Source organism: Pipra filicauda, unplaced genomic scaffold, assembly GCF_003945595.2.
Source record: "Pipra filicauda isolate LSUMZ 115617 unplaced genomic scaffold, ASM394559v2 scaffold9_size5747161_pilon, whole genome shotgun sequence".
In the NCBI taxonomy this organism is placed as follows: Eukaryota; Metazoa; Chordata; class Aves; order Passeriformes; family Pipridae; genus Pipra; species Pipra filicauda.
Window position 1 is genome coordinate 1,349,476 of NW_024105198.1, and position 23,949 is coordinate 1,373,424.

A 23,949-nucleotide genomic window follows, 5' to 3' on the forward strand; every position below is an offset into this window, starting at 1 on the left:
AGTGACCAGTGCATGGGACCTGGGGGCTTGGGCTTAGGCTGGATGTGTTGATTTTTTACATCATTTTCCATTTTTTCTGGGATGCACTCTTTCCAGGAGCTGAGTGGCTTGGGGCTTACGAAGCAGCAGAATTTATCTCCAAACAGGCACTGACATCCAGCAAGAGAGGAGAAGGAGAGCAGGGAGTGAAGGATCTGAGTGCACTGTACTGCTGTGAAGTATCTTATGGCTCTCCCCTTGGCTGTGTCCCCTCTAGGTTTGGGGTGGGGACGAGATCAAGACCCCGGGGAAGTTTCGTTTGTCCCCTCTAAAGAACAGCCCCCGGACCCAACCAGCGCGGGTGCAGTTTGCTTTCTCTCCTCCCTGCCTCCGACGGCCTCGGTGGGGCCGGGCGGGCGATGGGGCTGCGAGGTACCAACAGAGCTGGTCTGTGAAACTTGGCTGGGAGGACAGAGGGAGATTGATGTTTGCTTGGGCGCTCAGCCCTCAGCTGCGGGCTCTGCCCGCCCATGCACCAGCTGGGGACAAAAGCCCTGGCCCCGGGTGGCACTGCGGGGCTGGCGTAAGCCCTCCAGCACAGCTGGCAGCTCTCTAAGGCTGGCGCCTGCCCAGCGAGCAGCCCGGAGGGGCCGAGGGGCCGGGCAGGGAGGTTTATCCATCGGGAGGCTGCACATGCTCGGGTGTCTGAGCTCCACCGCAGAGTCAGAGCCCCCCTGTCCCCACCTCTGCCTCATCCGGGGTCCTGTCTCCTGGCCAAACCTGGATGGGGTGGAAAGGGGCTGGGGTGACCGTGGGGAGCACCCCGCAGAGCTGGGTGGGGAGGGAGAGTGACAGGGCTTGGGGCTGGGAGCTTGTGGGGGGCTCCTGCCCATCCCTGCTGGCGTTTCCCATGGGGGAGATAAACATGACGTCCGAAAAATCACCCGTGGAGGTAATGACATTTGTGACTAATGGCAGGTCAGGGCTCCTGTCCCCACAGGGTGGTTTTGCCCTTGTTCCCCCAACACACTGGGGCCCCGCTGGGAGCAGGAGCTGGCTGCAGGGTTCTTGGCAGAGACAAATCACCAGAACACCACTGAAAACCCCAGAAAGCTTTATTTGCGTAGGAAGATCAATGCTGTTTAAAAACCCACCACTGCTGGAGGTTGGCGTGGCTGCCCAGTGCCTGTGGGTGCTGCTCAGACTCTGGTACCTCCCCATTTGGCACTGCCTTGGCTGCTGGGGAGCCGAGGGACACCCCTTCCTCTGCCTCCAAATAGGGCCTCCCCAAAAGCAAGTCTGGCCTGGACACGGGGTGGGGCCCCACAGGGAACCCCACGGTGGGGGAGGCATGCACAGAGGTGGTGATGGGATGGAGCTGACCCAGCCTGTCCTTGTGGGTCCCTCAGTCCTCTCGTGGCATGGCCTGGGGCCAGTTCTCTGCTTGCCCAATCTGTGAAATGGGTGCATGTGGCTGAGGACTCTATGGGGTTCAGGGGGTCGGGTGGGGCAGGGCGATGCTGCCAGTCCTGTGAGGGAAAGGGTGATTCCTGCCTGAGGAGCCAGGCCAGGGGTCATAGCAGGGGGTTCTTCCTGGATCTGGCTTCAGAAGGCAGTGCTGTCCTCCTGCCCACATCCCCCTGCCCTGCAGGGTCCATTCTGCCATGACAGGTGGGTCACTGCTGGGCCATGGAGGCACCACAGCCTTCAGGGAAAGGGGAAAATCCTGTTTCCATCCTGCCCTACCTGGAAGACTCTGGGCCTTTGCTGGCTCCCATGCCATGGAGGGGATGGGCTGCAAGCCCCCCCAGGCTGACTGTGGGCAGAGGAAAAGGAGAGCATCAACACGTTTCTCTCTGTAAGACCTACATAAATGTTACCTACTGCTTTTATTTCCTGCTAAGCATGGAGGGTATTCAGGTCTGGAGGGCTGGAAGCCTTGCTGAGCTTGTCCTGTCAAGGTTTCAGCTGCTTTCCTGTCCAGGAGGGGTAGCAGGGGTGAACATGCCCAGGAGATGCTGCACTCAGGTGCCAGGCTGGGGAACAGGCTGGTTTCTACCTCCGGCTCTCTGCTGGCACTGTGGTGCTGTGGGAACGCAGCAGTCTGGGGTTGCCACCACTCACTCTGCTCACCCAAAAGGATCAGCCAAGCTGTCCCCACTGCTTTCATCCTGAAAAACTCCCTTGGAAGATGGGCTGTGGGCCCTACCCGGCTGATAGTGCAGTGCTGGCTCCCCAGTGCCCAGTGACTGCCATCTGCAACTGCAGTGGCCATCTGTGCCCCCTCACCATCAGCAGGACTGGGCTTGCCTGCTGCCTGCCTCAGAGCTGGCACTGCCTTGGAGCAAACAGAGCCTCCTGTCCAGTGCCCCTGGCACAGTCCTGCCTTCAGCCGTGGGCACCATGGGCAGTTCTGAGCTGTGCAGGAAGGGAAGCATCCCTGATCCACTGCTTTGCTGTGCGTTGGAGCTGGAGGGGGGCTGGAAGGGCCCTGTCCACTGCTGGGCTGGGGGCTATGGGGCCGTAGCCAGCACCCCATACAGTCCAGCCTTTCCTGCAACCGAGCTCTAGGCTGGAGGAGAGAACTGCAGCCTCTCCCCTCACTGCTCATGGCCCTCAGCTCCATGATGCAGCCTGGAGAAGCCACAGCCTAACTGGGTAGGTGTGGAGGGGGAGAGTGTTTTTCTGGAAGGTGATGTACTTTGGCCACTGTCTGTGCAGCATGCCAGAGTACCAGGGGCTCCCCTGTGCCATCCAGCACTGCATTCCTGGGTAGTATTTGTTCCCCTGTGCCCTGACAGCACAGCATCCCCGGGTACCTGGGGCTTCCCCAGCAGATCAGCATCCCTGGGTACCTGGGGGTGACACCATGCAGGAAGTAGGAAGGGTCCCTCTCTCCAGCTGACTGTGGGGACCTGCGGTTGTTGATCCCCCCGCTTGGTGCCCTGGGATCCAGTGGGGAATGGGCTGCCACGTGTCCAGGCTCTGAGGCCCAGCCCAGCTGAGCCGCTGCTCCGGGACAGAGGCAAATACAGTTCTGGCTGAGCTTGTGTTGCCTGGGCACACTGCAGGGGGTCAGACAGACAGGCAGTCGTACTTTTCCAGTCCTCAGGGCACCAGGTGGATGTCCTCTGAGCGCAGCACTTTGTAAACGACCCAGTAGAAGATATTGAAGACCAGGAAGGTGAAGGGGAAGACAGCTCGGGAGATGGTGTCGATGCGCTTGGCCCGGTCGATGTAGCGCCTGTGGAGGGCCTCCCCCTCCCGCAGCAGCGTGGCTGGAGTGGCTGGAGCGGGGCTGTACATGCTGGGGCCCTCCCCAGCCCCGTCCTTGGGCTGCAGGCAGTGGCCCAGCCCGTAGCCTCGCAGGTAGAAGCGGCTCTCACGGACAAGCTCTTCCTCCTGGCGAAGGGAAAGGCTGTCAGCCAGGGCACCCACGGGTGCTGGTGCTGCAGGGTGAGCAGCTGCTTGTGTCTGCGTGTCCTACCCACCCTGTGGTGCTGGGTGATGAGTGCCTGATGTGAGGTTGGGTGCTTTTTCAGAGAGCCTGAACCATGCAGGCAGGAGCACGGGACCAGCAGTGGTGTGCACAGGGATGGGGGTGAGTGCTGCCCCATGGCCTTCCCAGCCAGCACGTTTTAGGGGTGCATCCAAAGGCAATCCTGGCCCTGCCAGCCTGACACAGATCCCTCCAGCCTCCTCCCAGCTCCAGCTCGGGGGCTTGAGAAGCCCAGCTCTTGGGCATGAGGGTGAACTGGTGGGAGGGGGAGGATGGGCACATGGGGGTGCAGGGTGCACTGGGGTGCAGGGGTCTCAGGGGTGCAGGCACTGCTGTGGCAGCTGTGTTTGCTGCGGGGTGGAAGTGTGCCTGTGGTGGTGAACAGGAGGGGACAGGCATCTTGCTGGGGCAGAGCCAGGAAGGGATGCAGGAACCTGGCTACCACCAGGGCTTGCAGGGCTCCCCAGTCTTTCCAAGGGCCCAGACACTCGTTTCTCCCCATGTCTGCTTGGTGGGGGCTGACTGGTGCAGCAGAGGAGGGAGGCTGAGAGAGCTTGTCTCCTTGCTGAGCTCTCTGCCCTTGCTCAGCCTGTCTCCTTCCATGCTGGCAGGGGGCTGCAGAGAGGGCAATGTGCCCACAGAGCTGAATCCCCATGATCAAGGCTGCAAAAATGCCGTGAAAATCTCCAGTCACAGCCCACTGCCACTGTTCAGGGCACAGCCTTGCTTGCCTCACAGTCCCTCACAGCAGTGCCTGCACTCCTCCCCACCAACAGCTGTGCACTGTTAGCCACGTGCCTTGTCCTGCTCTGTTATCCTTGGAGAGGGTTGTGTGTGCAAAGATTTGGTGAGGAACAGGCATGTGCAAGCACAGGCTGCACATCTGATGTTTTACTGAGTCCCTGGGCTCATTTGGACTCATTTGGTCTCCATGGCTCGTCTCCCCTTTGCCCTGCCAGTGCTGTATCTGGCCGTGGAGGGTCCCTTCTCCCAGGGCCAGTGCCTCTCCCTGTGCCATGCCCACCCACAGCCTCAGTGCTGGATCCCAAACGCCATCTGCAACCGGCACTGCCCTCCAGGACACGGAGAGCAGCCCTACTCGCTGAGCTCAGCCCGTGCAGGCGCCCGGCTGGCACGGGGGCTCTCATGCAGAGAGTTTGTCCCCTGCCATCCTTATTTAACTCAGCAATCCACAGGCTAAGCAAGATTTTTCAGTAGGAGCAGCAGCAGCGGCTCAAATTGCTGAGATTAGTTCTTATTTGCAGCGGAGTTTTATTTCCCTGCCCCAGGCTGAGTGCTCGGGCTGCCCAGGCGGGGGGAGCCCCGTGTGCCCTGGGGGCCAGCAGCTACTCCCCCAGGACACGGCAGACTGGTTCTCCCTGCTGGAGGGTCCCTCTGGGCTGGGGCAGCCCCAGGATGCTTACTGGGGGCCGAGGCTGGGTGCGGGGAGCTCCTGGGCATGGATTTGGGTGGTCTGTGGGAGAGATTTGCTTTGTCAGGCACAGGAGCTGTGTGCAGTGGGGCTCTGCTCCGGTCTCTGTTGGAGGAGCACCCCGAGGTGCTCCTGGCTGCACCCAGTGCCATGTCAGCAGCACCCCGGAGTGGCTCTGCAGCCTCCACCTCGGGGAGGTCTGTCCTAAGCCATCAGATGCCCCTGGGTTCTACAGAACGCCCCCGCTCCCTTCCCTGGCTGGGTGGGTGTTGATCTCCAGGGGTCGGTGCTCAGGGGCTGTGAAAGGCAGGGAGCACAGGACCGTGCTGGGGACAGCCAGGAAGCCTCTCCTGGCGTCCAGAGGTTGATGAAGGTGGAGGGGAGGCAAGGACAACCAGGCCTGATCTCCCTGGAGCTTCTGCACCTCCCCACCATCCTGGGAGCCTGTCCTGCCCCACGCTCCTCCCTACGCCTCAAGCTGCAAAGTGCCCGTGTGCCCTGAGCAGCTGCTGGAGTGACTGCGGGCAGCCCCGACTGCCTCAAACCTGCCTGCACCGAGGCAGCCAGGCAGGCAGAGAGAGCCCTCACCCTGTCAGAGGAGTGGGCATGGCCTGGGGAGCTGGGCAGCAGCCCAGGAGCAGCCATCAGTCTGCCTCAGCATCACTCAGTCCTCAGCAAAGGGGACTGTTTTACAGAAGGAGAAACTGAGGCACAGAGTGGGGGTGTCTACAAGGGAGATCTGCTCCATTCCCATCCCTCTCTCAAAACTCTTTTGAGCCCAGGGAGCGGCAGCTCCATCCTACGGGCACATACTCTGTGCAAATCACTGGTCTGCTTCTTCCACGGGCCCTTGTGGCCCCCCCCGGGGCCAGCTCCTGGGGGGCTTGTTTTGGGGAGGGGAAGGTGAGCTGCGCTGCACGGAGGGGCTGCCAGGGGGGTCGTGCTTTACCCGGGAGCTGGAGAGCTGCGAGAGCGTCGCGTAGGTGTGCTCGCTGCTGTGCCGGCTGCTCAGCTGCCGCAGGGACTCCAGGCTGGCCGTCCCGCTGCTCAGGCCCTTTTGGCATCCAGCAGTGTGCACCAAACAGAAACAGGACAGCGGGTGACCCATGGCCCTACCCCGGCCCCGCGGCAGCGGCTCTGGGGGACGGTGGGGACACGGGGGTCTGTGTGGGGGAAAACCCCCCCCTCCAGCAGTGCCCTGGCACCGGGATCTGTCTTCAGCACAGGATTTGGTTGCATAGGGCACTGTCAGCCTGTGTGGTGTGTACATGTACTCATGTTTTCTGTGGAGATCTGGTGCCTCGCGGTGTGTTTATGGCAAGGAAATGAGAGTGGGGCAGCCACATGCCCACCCCAAGCAGGCCTGATGCCTGTGTTGGTGGGCTGACGGAGGGGAGGACCATTTCCATGAGTGAGGGACCCTGCCTCTCCACATCTGCAGCCCAGGCCTGTCCCTTGGTGCCACCAGGTCCCCTTGGTGCCTCAGCACCCTGACACAGCAGTGAGCCCCCGTCACCACTGAGGCACAGCAAGGAGCCCAGGTTTGGGGCTGCAGGTAAGGGGAAAGGCTGTTTTCCCCCCATCCTCACTGTTCGTTTTTCTACTTTTTGAGAGGAAGCAGAGCCTGAGGGCGTCCCTGCAGGAGAAGGGCAGCACCCTAAGCAAGGCCTGGGGCATCCAAGGGTGCTGCTCAGGCAGGCAGGGGGTCCCTGGTGTGCCAGAGGAGCCGGCCACAAGCCATGGGCAATGAACACAGCCCAGCGCTGAGCCCTGCGCCGGGGGCTGCTGGAAAGTGGCCCTGCAGCCCTGGGGTGTCCCCTCAGGGGCTGAGGATGGACAGATGTCAGTGAGAGTGGTGGTGGGGGGACTCACCATCCTCTGGCGGCGCTGGCGGCGGCGCAGGCGCATGAACTCCTTGTGCTGGCGGGAGACAAAGTTGACGGCTGCATATTCCAACAGGGCAGCAAAGACGAAGAGCAGGCACACGGCCATCCAGATGTCAATGGCCTTCACGTAGGACACCTGCCAGGGGGAGAGGGGGCTCAGGCACCCACTGGCCCCTGCCTAGCTAGTCATCCCTCCCCCCCCCAGTTTCATCCTGCTGCCAACAGCCACAGGAGCCCTCTCAGCTTGGACACATGGGCCGGAGCTCGCTCAGCCAAGCAGCACCGTGTTCCTCCTCAGCACATGTGGTGTCCCAGCCAAGCCTCTGAAAGGCTCTCCCTGCTCCTGGAGCACTGGGGGTGGCAGTGGCACCCCGGGTGCCTGGGCAGGCTGCAGCAGGGGAGCCCAGCACGGAGGCAGCACTGACCTTGGGCAGGGAGGCCCGGGAGCCGGCGCTCTGTGTGGTCATGGTGAGCACCGTGGTGATGCCCAAGCCCACTCGGGCTGGCGCCGCATCCATGTTGATCCAGAAGGAGACCCAGGAGAGGATGACAATGAGCAGGCTGGGGATGTACATCTGGATCAGGTAGTAACCCATCTGCCTCTCCAGGTGGAACTTCACCTCAATGCAGGTGAACTTGCCTGTGGGGAAAGACAGCCCTGATGGGTGAGAGGGACTCCTGGGCCAGGAGGAGGGGGTGGCAGGATCCTGGGGTGCTCACCTGTGTTGTAGTACTTGGTGCAATAGCCCAGGTCCTTCTCATCCCTGAGGATGAACTGTGGGAGTGTCAAGCCCTCTGCCACCTGCACAGCCTCCTGTTCCTCCAGCCACTCAAAGATGAGGTCGTTCATGGTGTAGCCAACTGGAGGGGATGTAGGGAGCCATGGGATGGGGAGGGACATGCACCCTATTCAACCCCACCCTGAACAACTGTTCTTTCCTGCTCACCTCCCTCAGGAAAAGGCAGATGCCAGCTTTTGGGATGGGATGAGATGGGGGGAAGAAGCACAGCTTGAACCCCCCTAGGTACTCACAGCTCTCCAGCTGCATGGTGCATGTCTGGATGTCCATGGGGAAGTTCTTGAGGTCCATGGGGCAGGACAGAATCAGTGTCAGCCTGGAGGAGGCAGAGGAAAGGAGGGGGTTGGGGCAGTGAGTAGGGAAAAGCTGCTCCATGAAAGGCCTTGCCTCCCCACTCAGGCACCGCACCAGAGGAGAAGGTTCTACCTGATGCTGTAGAGCACATTGCCATTCTTGAAGATGCGCAGCAGCTTGTTGTCGGTGGTGACCTCGTGGAAATTGGCCCCTTTCTCGTTGGCAAAGAACAGGTCTGGCTTCCAGATGGAGTCGAGCATGGAGGGGTCGAGGTCGAGGGAGTCGTCGGGGTACTCGCGGTAGGCCAGGCGGGGGTCGTTCCACTGCTGCCGCAGGAACACGTTCACCCGGTAGTCCTGGGGCAGAGGGCACCCCGTCAGCTGGGAGCACCCCCTGCTGCCCAGGAAGGGGGAGGAAGAAGGGATGGAGAAGGAGGTGGAAGGGGCTCCCCCCACTGAGGCTCAGCCCTGCAGCTGCCTCCTGCCTGCTACTAATTGTGCATGGGGCAGGGGCAGCTCTGGAGCCTTTCCATGCTGTTGGCAGCCAGGAGAAATTAAAAAAGCCAAAGCCACAGCAGCTGAGAGGAGAAGGAGGAGGAAAAGGAGGAAGACCAGTAACTGCAGCTTGCAGCACTCTGCATATGACTCTGTGGCCCTGTTGATGTGATGGTTGATGGTATTAAGGCTTTGCAGAAGCACAAAAGCTGAATTTTTAGCCCTAGGGCTTCCATAGAGGAGTTCCTCGTGTACCCAAGGAGGCTGGGGATGGCAGAAAGCTGCCTACAGCTGCCTCACTGTGACCTCCTGGGGGTCTTTCTCCCAGCTCAGGAACAGGGAGTGTGACCCACACAGCCAAGCTTGGGTTAACTGACCCCAAAAAAATTCACAGCCATGTGCTATGGCTTTGCATGTCCCCACCTTGGTGCTAGGGAAGGGCCCCTGTCAAAGGATCACTGTAAGCACGGCCATGGGCTTGGGCGCTGGGACCCACACGCTCCTGGGCACAGCCACAGCCAGCCCCGAGGCACTGGGGGAGGAGCCCGTGCAAACCCTGGCAAAACCCTCACCATGGTGGTCTCGGTGACGGAGCCAAAGCTATTGATGAAGATGTTGCACGTCACGTTGACGGGTGGACCTGGAAAACAGCGTGAAGCCTCCTCTTGCCGCTGGCTGCGGAGACACAGGCACTGCGCAGGCACACGCGGGGACACAGCTCCTGCATGTGCTGTGTGGATCAGGGCACACGAGCGTCCCCCTGCCTGCTGGGGCCACCCCCGGGGGGTGTCGGGGTGAACTCCAGTGAGCCCTGCAAGCACTGAGCCGCCCGTGCTGTCAGACAAAGCGGGCACACACAGAGAGGCCGTGACGGCAGGAGCAGCCGGGACTCAGGGAAGGGTGCTGAGACAGAGGAATGTGGGTCAGGGTCCTGCCCCCAGAGCCCATTCCCTGGGTTTGGGCAGCCATGGGCATGGATTGCTGCCAGGTTTGGGACCCTCACATCCTCTCTTACCTTTGAAGTTGGGTCGAATTCGGGCATCATACCCTGATGTTCGTCCCATAAGCTTGTCCAGGAAATCAGAGGGTGACATGGGCTGGGGTGAGCTTCGGGAAGCAGCTTTAATCTCCTCCCGCCCTGAGACCAGCCTGTGGGGCAGAGGAGGTGGGTTATCTGCCTGCCAGCACTGGGGGTCTGCAGGCACACCTTGGCACCCCGTGGGATGCCTGCACTGCATCCGCTCCATTGCCAAGTCCACATGCTGAACCTGGGGTCCCTTCCTTCTGCTCTGATCCTGGTGGCTTTTCCCCTCACCTGCCACAGTCTGAGTGTCATATATCCCTTGGCATGGTGTTGGGACCCGCGTGCCTCCCTGCTCCAGGGCTGCAGTGGGGACAGGGCACAGCAGGCCATTCCTTGTGCTCTGTGCTGGTGCTGGAGAGGGAAAGCAGGGAGGCCCCTTCCCAGGCTCCGTCACCATCTCCAGCTGGAGCTGCTGAGCAAACAATCGTACCCCGCCTTGCACAGAGTCATGGCCTGGGGACTCGGGGGACACAACAGCCCTGCCTGAGCTGAGGGCTGGCCTGGTGTGGGCGAGGAGGTGTCTGGAGCACAGCTGAGGTTGTGACACCTCGTCAGGGGCCAAGGCAACGCGGCAGGAGAGGAGCAGCAAAGCCCACCTCCTCACCAGCCGTGCTGACATGAGCTCTCCCACGCAGCGCTCCCAACGATGATGGAGATTTATTTAAGCTGACTTTAGAGGGGATATTTTTGTGAATGCATCTTAGCCTGCCAGCTTCTCTCCTTCCGTCAGTCTGTAATGATAATTTCAAGGAACAATGCGAGAGATGTTCGCTCACCACATTGCCAGGCATGTGGCTGTGATGGAGAGGAATTAGCCAGGGATCTCTGGACACAGAATTAGCTTTGAGCATGTTGCTGGTGCTGCTGCATGCTGCCTTGTAACTCCACCAGGTCCATGCCCAGGTGAGTCTCTCTTCTGGTTGAAGCTACAACACCATTACCACAAGAAGAGGACGATGTTGGGAGCTGAGAACCCTGGGGTTCTTCTTCCTACCTGCTCATTCCTACCCTTTCTCAAGGGAGTGAGATTCATCCTAGAGGGGCTTATGTGCATCTTTTCCAGCAGGGCTGGATATCTCCTTAATTGAAGAGCAGCAGAGAGTACCTGAGACGTGTCCTGACCAAGAGCAAAACAGTTGGAGAAATTCCCCATCCAGGAGCTGCAATAGCAAGGTATGGTGCCTTGGGGAGGAGGACTCCAAGAGGCCAGGGTAGAAAGAATTTAAGTCAGGCCCCTCCCTACCACATTGCTGTAAACCACTGACACTGCCTGCCCTTGGGGCCTCTGCCACAGGATCTGGGTGCTGCAGGGAGCTCAGCACCTCTGGGGAGCGAGTGGGTGGTAGGGCTGGAAAACGCTAAAATGGTCTGCCTAAAAATGCCCCCCCCCCCCCGCAGAGACAAGCAGTTTCTGCATGTGAAGCAATACCATTTCCCCCCTCCCTGCCACAAATGTTGCGGTTCCCTCCCCTGCCGTGCTGCTCCAGCCACTGGCCGGGTGGTGGGAGGGACAGTGGGGGCAGGGAGCAGGCTCAGCCCAGGAGCACTGCAGCCCCCCAAAACCCCCCTGCCTGGCCCACTCTCCCCTGCATCCCACTCCATCCCAGACAGCACCCAAGGTGGACAGAGATGGAAAAAGGCACATGGGGTCTTTAGATTTTCCACCCAAATGGGCCAACGGTTGTTCCTGCACCCATGGGACGTGGGGCACCCACCCACTGGGCCAAGTGACCAGGGGCTGCGTCAGGGACTGTCCTGAGCTCTCCTCCCCCCATACACCATGAGCCAGGAGAGGGTCTGGACATAGCAGGGGCTTTGCAGCACCAGAGAAGGAGCTGCCTGGACTATCACCTGGCTCAGCTCACCCTTTCTCCCACTGGGACAAGATTCCCCAGCTGGCCCGGGGCCAGGGGGACATACAGGGACCCAGCACTGGGGCAGGGGCTGCTGGGGAGAGGCAGAGAGCCTGGCTGTGTGTGTAGGGGGCCTTGAGGGGAAAGGTCTGTTGGGTCCTCCAGGATGCTGGGTCAGAGTCCTGGGGAATAGGGGGGTGAGACCAGATTTGGGGAAGCTCCAGTGGCCCGTGGGGAGGTCCAGATAGGGGCTGAGAGCGTTCTGGCTGGGAGGATCATGCTCTGGAGGGAGGTCTGGATCGGGGGTCGGAGTACGGGTCCCGAGGCTCCTCCGGGTCAGGGAGGGGATGCCCAGGTCCCGCAGGAGAGATCTATCTAACTGGGAGGGGATGATACCCAGGTCCCGGAGGGGAATCGTGGCTCCCGGGGGTTGGGGGTGCCGAGGGAGCGGCACGGAGAGCCCCGGTCCCCGCAGCCCCGCCAGCACCCGAGCACCCGCGCCGTGCGCTCACCTGAGCGGGCCGCGCCGGGGCAGGAGGCAGCCGAGGAGGAGGAGGAGGAGGAAGGCGAGGGCACCGGCCCGGAGCGCGCCCATCCCGCCGCAGCCCGCAGCCCCGCCGCCCCGGGCGCACGGGCATGACCCGGCCGGCGGCGGAGCCGTCCCCGCTCCCGCTCCTGCTCCCGCTCCCGCCGCACCGGGGCCGCCGCCGCCGCTGCCGCCGCCCCCCGCCCGGTCCCGCTCCTCATAGTCCGGGCGCCCGCCGCGGGGTGGGCGCCGGGCGGCTGCGGGCCCCGGGAGCCGGGCGGAGCCTCGCCCGCCGCGGTGGGAGGAGGCGGGAGCGGCGGTGGGGGGCTCCCGGCCCCGTGCCCGCCTCCTCCTCGTCCCCTCGGGGCCGCGGCCGCCCTGCCCAGGCTCTCCGGGAACTCCGTGGGGGCTCCTCGGGCGGGGCGGGAGGGATCCCTTTGGGATTTGGGAAGGGGCGCACCGGTGTCGGGGCTGGGGGATGTGCGAGTGTGCTGGGGTCGAGGGATGCGGTGGGGTTTGGGGATGTGGCAGGGCTAATGGCTGTGCGAGGGACGCTCCGAGGACGAGAAGCGCGCTGGGATCGGCGGACGTGCCGCGCTGAGGGATGTGCTGGGATCGAGGGCTGTGCAGGGGCTGAGGGATGTCCCAGAGGTACTGCCCGTCGGATGGAAGGGAGCGGCTGAGAAAAGCCGGGCTTCTAAATCCTTCCACCTGGCCTTGGAGCCGCAGCTCAGGGCCGGCCCTTGGGCAGGCAGGGGCCTCAGAGGCCGGGGGGCTCAGCCCTCCCGCTGGGACTCCGCGCTTGCCTTTCCCAGGGGCTCAGCACATGTACAGTCGTGTCCCTCGGCAGAGGCAGAACATAAGATGGACAATCATGTCAGCGTGGTGCGGGAGCTGCAGCGGCTGCCAGGGAGAGGAAAACCAAGGCAGAGAGAGGGGAGCTGCTTGTTAACCCGGGCGGCAGAGGCAGGGCTGAGACTCGGGCTGCTCGGCTGCCTTTGCCCTGTCCCCTGGGGTCACCCAACCAAGCCTGTGGTCCTAGGCAATCTGTGATTAATTTGCAAGGAAATAAATAGTATTTAAAAAAGATAAAAGTCCAGAATAAATGATTCCCGGAGGATATGTCAGTCAGGTTTCTGTTCACTCTACTGTGGCTGGCTCATCTTGTTTATTTATATTAATTGCAGCTTGATAATGGCTCGGAGCTGCTGTACAACCGCTGCTGCAGGGGTCCACAGAGGAGGATCTCAGAGGAGGAGGAGAGCATTGTGCCCCTGTGCCCGCTCTCCCCATGGCAAGTGAGGGGCTGCACAGGATTTTGAGAGCTCCCCGATGGATTTGCTGTAGGGAGGCAACAGGAGTGAGGGCTGGCTGTGCGAGGCTGAGCTTGGGGTGCCTTGTGGGCAGCAGGCATTTGGCTGCAAGGCAACGTGCAGGAGCCCTCATCTCCACTCCCTGGCTCTCCCAGCACCAGGAGCTGGGAGAAGTCTCCTCTGATTACTGTTGATATTAATGTTTACGGGGCCACGGTGCTGGGAGGCGCAAGGAACAATCTGGAGCCCCGGGGCGCAGAGCAAGCACGCACTGTGTGACAGCTCCTCTCCCACAGACTGCCCGAGCTAAATGGACCTGACACTGTCGGGAGGAGGGGAGCCAGTGCATTCTCTCTGCTCTCTGGGGAAACTGAGGCACTGGCACAGTGTGCCTGCATCAGCCAAGGGGCCTGGGAGTGCTCAGAGTGGCTGTGGAGCCAGTGGGGCAGGTGAGCATGAGCATGGGCTCTCAAGATAACCAACCACAAACCACACATACTGCGGTCAGCAGAACCCTGGGGCAGAGACAACAACACCCTTGGAGAAGCTGGTGAAGCCAATGTGGTTCCTTGATGCATAGGACTGTGGGAAAAGGTGCAGCCATAGCCCTCCTGCCCACCTTGCAGCTTTGCAGGCAGCTTGCACTGAGAGGAGTGAAGCAGTGCTGAAAAAAAGCTCTAAGAAAATGAAGGCAGCGAGGATCCCATCAGGCGGGCGAAGGCAGTGCTGATTTGTTGCTGGCTGGGTTGGGGGGATGGAGCAGGAGCTGCAAAAGCAGAGCCCAGCTGTGCCCAGGGGATCCCAGGCACTGCGCCTCATCCTGGCCAGGGGATTTTTGGGAGTGACAAGAATAGGTTTCTTCCCATGTTCCTCAAATCAGAGCGTGAGGTGAGTCTTCTCTAAGCAGCAGAGATGCCTGCAGCAGGCAGCTGCCAGTGCTGGGCTCCTGGAGACAGGCATCTACCACCAGGTTGTCCTGTGGCTGTTCTTCCCAGAGGCAGCAAGACCATGCAAGGGACATGGGACAAGGACCATGCCCTGACTCAGGGTGTGGGCAGCAGCTGCCAGCCTGGTGCAGACCACAGACCTGGACTTCCCTGTGTCCCTGCCCCGGTGCTGTCCCTGTCACAGTGCCAGGCTCTGCTAATGGGGCAGATACAGGCAGCAGAGACTGGGGTTGCTGAGACAGGGAGACAAGCGTGATACCTTTTTTTCCCCATTCTCTCCACTGCCCACATCAAACTGTTTCCCTGGGGCCAGATACTTACCTGCCTCAAATCTGCCTTGCTCCAGAGCCTGGAGAAGGGCTGTGCCAATCCACACTGCCTGTGTCCCAACCCCTCTCTGCTGCTCAGACCTGCACTGCCACATCTATATATTTAATCCTGCCTGATAAATTAAACCCTGTAGTGCATTTGCAGACAAGACAGTTACAAGGGGTTGAGTGATTCAACTCCTCTGAGGTTTGAGGTTTTTTCCAGAGAAAAGGTTGAGGTACTTAAGCTCAATTTTGGGATGAACAGCTACCTATAAGATCTATTTTGTGCCACTTGTGTTGAGGGGTGAGTGAGAGGGAGGACAGAGGGCAAAGGAGCACACTTTGCTCCTTCCTGGGCTCCCCCAGCAGCAGCATCATGCCAGGGGCTGGGGGCCAGGATACTGCTGCCCACGCTGCTCCTTGGCCTGTCCTTTGGAGTGAGCACAGGGAGCCAGGAAAAGCTGATGCATCAGGAGGGACAGAAGGTTCAGGTGGGCACAGGTTTGTGGTGGGTTTTAAGTGACCTGTTCCAGCTCCCCTCCAGCAGGCCTGGAGGGCAGGGGGCTCTGGGGAGAGTTTGATAGCAGCTTAGAGGCAGCTCCCATTTTGGGGGCATCACTTGTTCTGCAACTTTCAGCCCCAGACCCAGTGAAGGGCTGGCACAGGATAGGATAGGACAGGACAGGACAGGACAGGACAACAACTCTGCAATTCATCAGGCGCAGAGGCAGATGCTCTGGGAGATTCTACTTATTGTAATTGGAGAGCACCACACAGCAGGCACCTCCATCCTGTCTCCTAATTTTCTCCTGCTTTCCTTCCCCTCTCCCAAGGCTCCCAGCCAACCCAGTCACCTTTGGACATCCTCCTGTCTCTTTTGCCCCAGGACTGGGATTTTCTTTTGCAGAAACCAAGGTGTGAAACAGAGCTGCTGAGTGCAGAGGGCTCTGCCAGTCAGCCAGCGTGCAAGTGCTGCTGTGTGCTTCTTCTCTGGACCAACTGCTTAAATGCTTAATGAGCCCTGGGGACCAAAGCGCTCCTTGTGAAAGATTCAAGGCCTCTGTGCCTTCAGTTTAGGGCTATGTCATCTGTCCTTTCCTTTTTTAATCCCCTGACCAGTGAAAGGAAGGGAAAGCAGACACAGTCTCATAACTGTTTCTAAAGGGAAACAGCAAAACGAATAGGAAAACCCCACATGCCTGCATTCAGGACAGCCCCTCAGCCCTGGGGTGGACATGGTGATGGAGTCCCCCAAAGCAAACATTTTGAGGTGTTTAATGGGGTGTGAAATGAATGCTGGACAGAACACACTCTCATGGGTGGCTGTGCATTGCCCTCAGCCCGCGGCTCCCCGTGGCGTGAGCGCAGTGTGGGTGCTGTGCTCTCATGCAATGTCACATTCCTCTGGTTTTCCAGTGTCATGCTGGTCCCCATCTTTCCCTGGAGAGGCTGTATAATAGACTGTGGGTGCTTTCCTTTCCCAGCAGGAGCAGAAATCACCTCATAGCAATAAATGCGTGACTAAGGGATGAATAACTGTCTTGGTGCTTTGGTGGGGGGACTGAGGCCCCACTGGCAGCAGAGCATGGGCAGAGAGCCCAAACCCCCCCCACATCTCAGCAGGGGAAACGGGCACTGGGTTGGGTGTAGCCACCAGAGGGACAGGGCAGGATGTACCCTTCAGTGGCTCTGGAATTTCATGGGTTGCTGGGGGAATTTGGGGCAGCTCTTAGGGGAAGGTGCCACCATGGCATGGGAGGAGGGGACAGGTGGCACAGGGAGCCTGATGGGTGCTCAGTGCTTCTGCAGCAGTGCCAGCAGGACCCACTGCCTTGCCAAGCTGGGCAGGGTGACCCAGAGGGGATTGCAAGGTGAACGGAGACATCGGTCCCAACTCCAACTAATGTTGCTCTATGATTTTGTGGCACTTTTCCAGGCTAAAAATACCCCGATGTTGGTGCAGCACGGGTGGGCTCTGCGTGCAGCGGCTGTGAAGGGATGTGCTGTGCTGTGCCACTGGCCAAGGGCAGCTGGCCAAGGGCTGGAGTGGCCCTGCCAGTGGCCGTGGGCTGGCCCTCCTGATCCCTGAGCAGCCAGGCACAGAGGTCACCTCTTCTCTCACTCCAACATGACTTGGCACCTCTCTCCAGGGCTGTGCCAGATGCAACCACTCAGCCAGCCGTCCCCAAAATACTGAGCGGGGCCAAAGCACCCTCAGTGACCTCTCTGAGCTGTATTTCAACCCAGCACTGGGTCCCTTGCTGATCCCAGAGGGTCACTCTGGCTCATCTGGGTGCTTCTTGGGGTGAACCTGGCCCATCTGGGGACCAGCCTGGGGATGGGATGTTGCAGCAGGGCTCATTTTCCTAACGAGGTGCAGAGAGGCCTGAGGAGCTCAGCCCATCTCTGTGGCTGTGGGGCTGCTGGATGTGCTAAGGAAATGTGCCCCCAGACCCTCCTTCCAGCTGTGGGGGTACACTGTTGGGCTGAGAGGGCCTTTACCTGTCCCTGTGTACCCGAACTGCTGGAGAGCTGGATTTGGGACACGTGAGGGGGTGGCTGGAGGGGATTGGGTTCCAAGGCTCTCCTAGGCTTGGAGGCAATCCCAGCATGACAGGATCCAGCTGTGTCAGCCCCATCCAGGTTCACAGCCCTCCTGGACATGGGGGGGGGCAGCTTCTGCTCCACTCTGCTGCAAGGAAACCACTCAGGGCTGGGCGATGAAGAATGCAGGATCTGGCCCTGGGTCCCTGTCTGCATCCGTGACAGGACTTTTCAGGGTGGTCCATAAAGATTCAGTCCCCTGTGCCATTGTGCAGCCATGGGGTATTTTGTGCCCATGGGGACTGCTGTGACAGAGGCAGAGTGCAGATGCCATCAGGGCCAGATGCTGTGCCAGGAGGGAGTTGGAGGGCAGCTGAGAGGGACAAGGACATGCTGCAGCAGCAGCTGGTGGCCGTGTGCTGCCCTGGGGAGCTCTGCTGTGCTCTGTTGAGTTGATCAGCTCCTGCACAAAGGCTGCCTGAGCCCAGCATCCTGGAGCTCTTGGGTGCCCTCTCTGCAGCCTGGGACGTGTTTCAGGTGTCGCTCTCCTGAAAGCTACCTAAGAAAAGAGCTTGTTCTTCAAAACCACCCAGTCATCAATAGGTGCTTATCCTCATGTGTCTAACGTATTTCTGATATTTTATAGCAAGTTCTCAAGGAAATATTTCATGTACATCCTTCCCATCACGTCTGAGCAGGGGACTGCCATCTTGACCCGAAGACATGGCCTGGATGGTCCTAACTTGCCTGTTCCTGCCCATGGGCTGCAGACCTTGTATTTCCAGGCACTGATGGTTCTCTGCTTTGGGCAAACTATGTGAATTGTATTTGCAGATAGAGCAACAAGCACGGAGGGAACTGCAGATGGAGGGAAGGCTGGAGCAATGGTACTGACTGATCCTGTGACCTTGGCAAGCAGGCAGGATGAACAGGGAGATTTAATTTAGATAAGTGTCAAGCAAGACTCTTTGGGACAGCAGCAAAGCTTGGCACAAATTCCAAAACCCTCAGTGGGCACCTCGCTTCCCCAAGACGCTGACCCGACCCCTGCTCTGATTGCCTCCAGCATTTCCAGTGACTCCAGAAAAAATACTGAATTTTGACAGTGCAAGGCCCCACCCCTAACCTCTGCCTGCCCTAGTCCCCTCACCCCTGCAGCTCTTTGCCCTTCCTGAGCATGGGCAGGAGAGGAGCTGCTGGGCTGAATTGATGCGTCAGCCAGTGCCGGGCTAAGGAGTGGCAGGTGGGGAAGCAGGGACAGTGTCAGTGTGGTCCCCAAGTCTCCTCCCCCTTTGGGGTACCCAGCTCTGTGCATCCTTGGTCACAGTTGCCATGGTGATGTTCATCTCTCCCTGCAGCAGCACTAGGGTTTGATGAGCTCCATTCCCTGCTCTGGCTCCCACAGCTCTCCTGCCCTCAGCCCCAGCAGCCTCCAAGCAGGAAGGCAGAAGAAGATCACTGGGAGCAGATTGTGGGTTTTTATCTACAGGCTGTCTGCCTCAGGGTGGGATTTCTTTTTTTTTCCTTCAGCTGAAGACCCCCAGGAGGGATAAGTTTAGAAAAGAAAGCATTACACATCTGCAGCATCTGGCAGGAAGCACAGGGGAGAAGGAAAAAGAAACCAGACTCCCTGCCCTGTGCCCCCTGCTCTGTGCCACTGCTGCTTTCCCCCTCCAACCCCAGCATGGCCACTGTGGTGGAGATGGAGGATTTAATTAGATGGCAAATCCTCCCACTGCTGCACAGAGGCAAACAGCAGCAGTTCAGCCAGCTGCAGTTCCAGGGGGAGTCGGCTGTGGGAGTCAGTCTGTGGAGCTGACATGAAGGCACCTTCATCCCATGGAGCTGGTAGATGTCACCATGCCAGTGAAGCCATGCCTGGGAGGGGACAGCATGCTGGGTGCCACTCCCTTGGTGTTGGTTATGTGGCTGCAGAGGATGGTGCCATGAGGAGCCCGGTGTGATCCCTGGCACTGCCTCCACCCTTCTTTACAGAGCCCACTCCAGCTTCACAGGGGCACATAGAAACAGTGATCCTGGGCTGTATTTGCTGTTCTCATATACCACCCACTCCAAGGAGGTAGAATGACATTTGTGTTTCCCTTCCAGGATTTTTCTGAAAAGTAAATGAGAACAGTTCAAGAATATGACCCTGTGAATGGCAGAGCGAGAGGGTAATGAACAGCTCTGAGAACATCAGAGTGAGGCATCTGTTTACCCTCCAGAAAATCAAGGAGAAAAGCAGTGGATGTGAAAGGCAAATCTGCTGGAAAAGCAGCCAGGGGAAATCACCTTCTCCACAAACCTGTAATTAGTCTGAGGGGCTCACTGCACTTGGAAGCTTGCTGGGAATTTTGGGGGGAAATTAGAAACCATAATAAGAAAGTCATTTGGACCATTGTATTATCCCTAATTTCTGCAGTAAAGAATGGGGATGTTTGGTGGGCAAAAGGAGCAGCAGGCAGGCAGCAAGCCTTCCAGTGCCTGGGCTGCCTCTCACATCAGCTGGGCCCTGGGTTCTGCTGCCAGCAGCTGCCTGAACCTCTGATTTCTCCCTGGCACAGGCACAGACTGCACCCCTGCGCCCACCTGGGCAGCACAGCCTGTGGGAGATGTGGAGGCAGCAGGGTGGCTGCAGGGCTCCTGCATGTGTCACCTCTGGGATGCCAGACAACCTGCCCCAAGCACGGCTGGAGAGCTGGTGGCCCCCCTGCCCCCCAGCGAGTCTGGACAGGGTGTGTGGGCTGCACGAGGAGATCTTCTGAATTTAAAAACTTGGTACCTTTAAAAAACCAGGCTCCTGCATCATCATCCAGGCACACCAAAACAGAGCACAGATATCTGCTCATCACCTCTAAAGGACGACTGGGTTAGAGGTGAGCTCATCTCGGGTGTCATCCCAGCTGGCCAGCACCTCCCTCTGTGGTGCCAGGTAAACTCCAGCAACAGATGCAGACAGGAGGTGAGTGCTGGTGCCAGAGAAGAGGGCTCTGCTTCCAGGTTATCCAGCAGGGTGTTGCACTGCCTCCAACCCTGATTGCTGGCGGTCCTGAGAGCCCTGGAGCATCCCTGGAGGTCTCAGGGTGCAGGGTCTCACTGCTGCCAAACCCCACACTCAAGGCTGGTACCCTTTGCCCAGCCCTTGGTTGAGCCTCACAAGGGTTTTAGCTGCTCCTCTCCTGAACAGCCCCTGCCCTTCTTCTGTTATCCTGCAACACTGGCCTGTCTGTCTGTCCTTCAGCATGCCTCCCCTGTCCTCTGACAGCCTCTACCAGCCTCTTTTCTTTTTTTTAATTTAATTTTTATTAGCACATTTTGCAGCCTTGCAGCAGCCCAGGAATACAAATAGGACAGTGAGTACAGCCAGGCCCGGGCAGTGGGAGCAGGGCTGGCTCTGGTGGGAGTCCTTGGCACCCCTGGGAGGAGGCAGCTGGACAGATGCTGCCAGTGCTGCCACAACCTTCCCATGGTCACCAGGGCCCCCCCGGCCACACTGTGGTCTGAAAAACTCTTGAAGTGACCTTAAAACATTCATTCTCAACATCATCTCTTCTTGGGTTGGATGGGGCTGCCTGGGAAAAGAGGAGATTTTGCACGGCAGGAGAATCCCTGGCTGCTGGGGAGAGCAGAGCCAGGACAAGTCTCGGGTTCCCCAGCTGAGGTGTTTTTACCCTGCTGATGGGTGAACCAGGGCAGTGAGCTGGGTGAAGAAGGACAGTTAAAATCAGCAGCAGAGAATGAGAAATTCAGCCTGACCGGGGGAGCAGTTGCCTAAAAATAGCAGCAAGGTTCTCAGCTGTGACAAGATACACTGGGATTTCTCCTGCTGACAGATGTATAATGGATAAGGGCACTGCACGTGCCATTTGCTGGCGCCTCTTGGGTGTCCTGGGGCTGTGCCTGCATTTTGGGGGATCGGGGTGGAGGCACTTTCCGTGTTCTGCAGAGTCAGCACACGCTGATTTTGACCACTGTGCATCTTTGAATACCCAGCCCCATGCCCTGGGGAGTGCAGAAAACGAGCCTGTGGGATTGTAAGCAAAGAAATTAATTAGTGGGGAAAACAAATCCTCCCTGAAACTGCAGGAAACCCCCTTCTCCTAGCTGGCCCCTCTGCAACTGGTCTCCCTGACACCTCCTGGCTCACCACAGGGAGGGTCACCCCCATGCCCAGTGTGTGCCAGGGGGACCAGGACAAACAGGAGGCTGTTCTGTGCCATCAGAGTGACGGGACAAGTGTGACAGTCAGCGGTGATTACGGATGAGGTGGCTGCCTATGGGGATGGGGACAGGGAGGATGCTTTGGTCCTCTGTCCTGTCCCACATTCTGCTGCTTGCTTTTCCCATCTCACTTCTTTGCCCTAAAGCAGTGGAGTGGCATGGATCAGTGGTGCCTTTGTGGCTCTCCCTTTGCCATTGGTGTCACCTGTTTGTCCCCCCAGCCCCAAGCTTGCTTTCCCCATGGCCCATGGAAAGCCTGAGTCTGAGCTGCAGTGGTGGAGAGGACCAAAGAGAGAAACACACAAACATTCCAGAGAGGCCTTTCCACACAGGGGGTTGTATTTAGAGATGTGTGTGTGTGTTCCTCTCAATACTTCATTTTGGTGCAGCCCATTGCAGTGTCTCAGTGCAGATTTCATGTGGCTGGGAAAGGAAAACCTTCTCCAAGCTTTGTCCATGTCAGCCCCTAGCTGACACCTCACAAGGGGCACCGTGGCTGTCCCAGGGTCTACTGATGAGGGCAGGTAGCTAAGCCCTTAATTGCTCTGGGGGGAGATGTGGCAGTTTTGGACATAATTGGCCACTGCCCGAGGGTCAGAACAAATCGCAAGGTGATCCGCATTGATTTATAAGCATGTTTATTTTTACCAGCCTGGAATGTCCCTCTCCTGGCTGGCAAACAGGGATGCATCCTCCCTTCCCCACCTGAGAACCAGCAGTGTTTTCTCTGGCAGGGACGAGCCAACAAGAAAATTTTGATGAGGGCTGGCAGGCTCCCTGCAGCCACACACTCCCCCTGGGGCCTCCCCCGGGAAGGGGCTGAGCTGCGGGATTGCTCCAAGCACGGGGAAGTGCGAGGTTGTGCACTGAGGGTTTGCAGCAGAGCATCTCACAGGCTCTCCTACTGAAATGCAAAGGGAAAGGGATGCAAGAAGGCCTTTCCAACACCCCCGTGGCCACGGGTACCCCAAGAGCTCTGGTCCCTATTGTGTGGGCACGGGGCAGTGTTTGGGGTGTGCTGTTGGCTTCCCCCCCAGCTGCCTAGTGCAGGGTACCCACCCTGCTGGCAGAGGAAAGGCAACTCCAACCACTTTCCTGCACATTTTCTTCTCCCTCAAGCCTTAGAAATCCAGGGAGGGGATTTCCCCCTTTTCCCTGTTTTGCATCTCTGCTCTGGAGCATCCGTGGAGCACTGCCAGGAGGTGGCTTGTCCCTGCTGCCAGCAGGTGATGCCCGTGGCAGGGCCAAGGGTTTTCTGTCTCAGGAGGGAAACCCTTGCTGATGAAAAGTGCCCAATAACCAAGAACTGAAGCCACTTCTTGCAGAAATCACAGTTTCTCTTAGTTGCTCACTTTCTGCCCAGTGGACTAAAGCTGCCACTTCCTTCCAGGTTGTTCAGGAATGGCAGAGTCAGTAGGACTAGAATTTCTATGAAGAGAAAGAAAAGGGCTTATATGTTTTTCCCCAATGTCATAATTTATTCTTTTTCTATGGTGTTATATTTTATTTGTTGTATTTATGAGGGAGTTTCATGTCATATTTTTTCCTCCTGGTGTCCAAGGGTCCCTCTCACTGCCCTGGGATTCAGGCTGGGTCCTGCTGGTTTCCAGTGGCTAGAGAGGTTATGGTTATTTCCAAAGGGTTATTGCAAGGCTGTCACCTTCCCATGGCCATTGCAAGGTGCTCATGGCCAGGTGACATCACTGCCAGGCCACCTGGGTGCCACCTTGAGGGCTAAGGGAGGTGCCCAAGGTGTCAGAGGCTCTCCCTGCTCTATTGTCCCTCCTCAGGCCTTCCCATCCCACGGTTGGTTGGGGATGCCAGGATTCCCTCTGCCATCCTGCCTTGCAATGGGAAACTGAGGCAGGGAATGGTGTTGGGGGGGTCAGGCGCTGTGTCCCCCTGGTGCAGGGTGCAGCTGGCCACCATGAAGCCCCAGCAGCTTTTGCACAGAGGCCTAAGTGGTGTTTTCCCCCCAACTTATCTGTGGGCCAGCCGAGGGGTGGCTGTTTGGGTGGGCAGGGAAGGGACAGGGGTCCCCACAGGGTGCCCACCCTGGTTCCTAGATTGCCACAGCCCACCAGTGTCCCCAGGACAGCCAGGCCCTGCCACCTCGCTGCCTGGCACAAAGTGGGGCATTGAGGGACACAGCGGGGCTTTGTCCACCCTGTGCCTGCCGGGAAGGGGCCGGTTGCCCTCTGCAGGCTTCCCTGGCCCTGTGCTGGCTCCACAGCTGCAGCACACAGGGGAGTGGGGGGCACCCTTGGGAACTGGGGTGCCCCTGGGACATGGGGCACCCAAGGCACCAGGATCCTCCTGCTACAGCCCTAAAGCCACGAGAACCCCATGGCTGTGCCCACCCGAGTGCCGTTCCCCAGTCAGGGTCATGGGGTTGGGGACAGTAGCTGCGGGATTCCTGCCAAAAGGGGGAAAGCTCCCAGTCTGGAGCCCCCAAAGATGAAAGCAGGTCTCTGGGACAGGGAACCCTTATTCCCCACTGGTCAGGGAGGTGACAGAGGGGCATCAGTGCTGTCCCATGGGGCTGGTCTCCCACACTGCCACAGTGGGCAGCTGGGACAAGCACAGACCAGTGGGTCGGGGGGGGCATCCCCAGAGCCACCGAGGAGGGGGGACACCCTCACCACTCCCCCTTGCACCCAAACTTCTCATTTTCTTTTGCAAAAGCCTTTTCCCCCAAGAGCCCTGAGGGGGCCATGGGGCAGCTGTGCCCAGGCAGCCGCCGGGCACCCGGGAGCTGGCAGCCAA

The 23,949-nt window shown here is 59.1% G+C and overlaps 1 protein-coding gene and 1 long non-coding RNA gene across 7 annotated transcripts; one reads left to right on the forward strand and one right to left on the reverse strand.

Moving 5' to 3' along the window:
* Positions 1-1,076: 1,076 nt before the first annotated feature.
* On the reverse strand, positions 1,077-12,133 carry LOC113990062 (glycine receptor subunit alpha-4). Of its 6 annotated transcripts, XM_027725134.2 has the most exons (10): positions 11,834-12,076; positions 9,400-9,533; positions 8,957-9,024; positions 8,023-8,246; positions 7,830-7,912; positions 7,517-7,657; positions 7,222-7,436; positions 6,783-6,932; positions 5,860-5,964; positions 1,077-3,381 (listed from the first exon to the last, which is right to left on the reverse strand). In XM_027725134.2, the coding sequence occupies exons 1-10, from the start codon at positions 11,914-11,916 to the stop codon at positions 3,088-3,090; spliced, it is 1,497 nt and encodes a 498-aa protein (XP_027580935.1). In that variant the 5' UTR covers positions 11,917-12,076; the 3' UTR covers positions 1,077-3,087. The 6 variants fall into 6 exon arrangements, with proteins under 6 accessions (XP_027580935.1, XP_039234055.1, XP_027580949.1 ...); XM_039378121.1 differs by lacking the exon at positions 8,957-9,024 and having other exon boundaries at positions 11,834-12,133; XM_027725148.2 differs by lacking the exon at positions 5,860-5,964.
* Positions 9,940-13,295, forward strand: LOC120322534. Its single transcript, XR_005562300.1, has 3 exons — positions 9,940-10,371; positions 10,535-10,641; positions 12,663-13,295. It is a non-coding gene; the product is annotated as an uncharacterized LOC120322534 (long non-coding RNA).
* Positions 13,296-23,949: the final 10,654 nt, after the last annotated feature.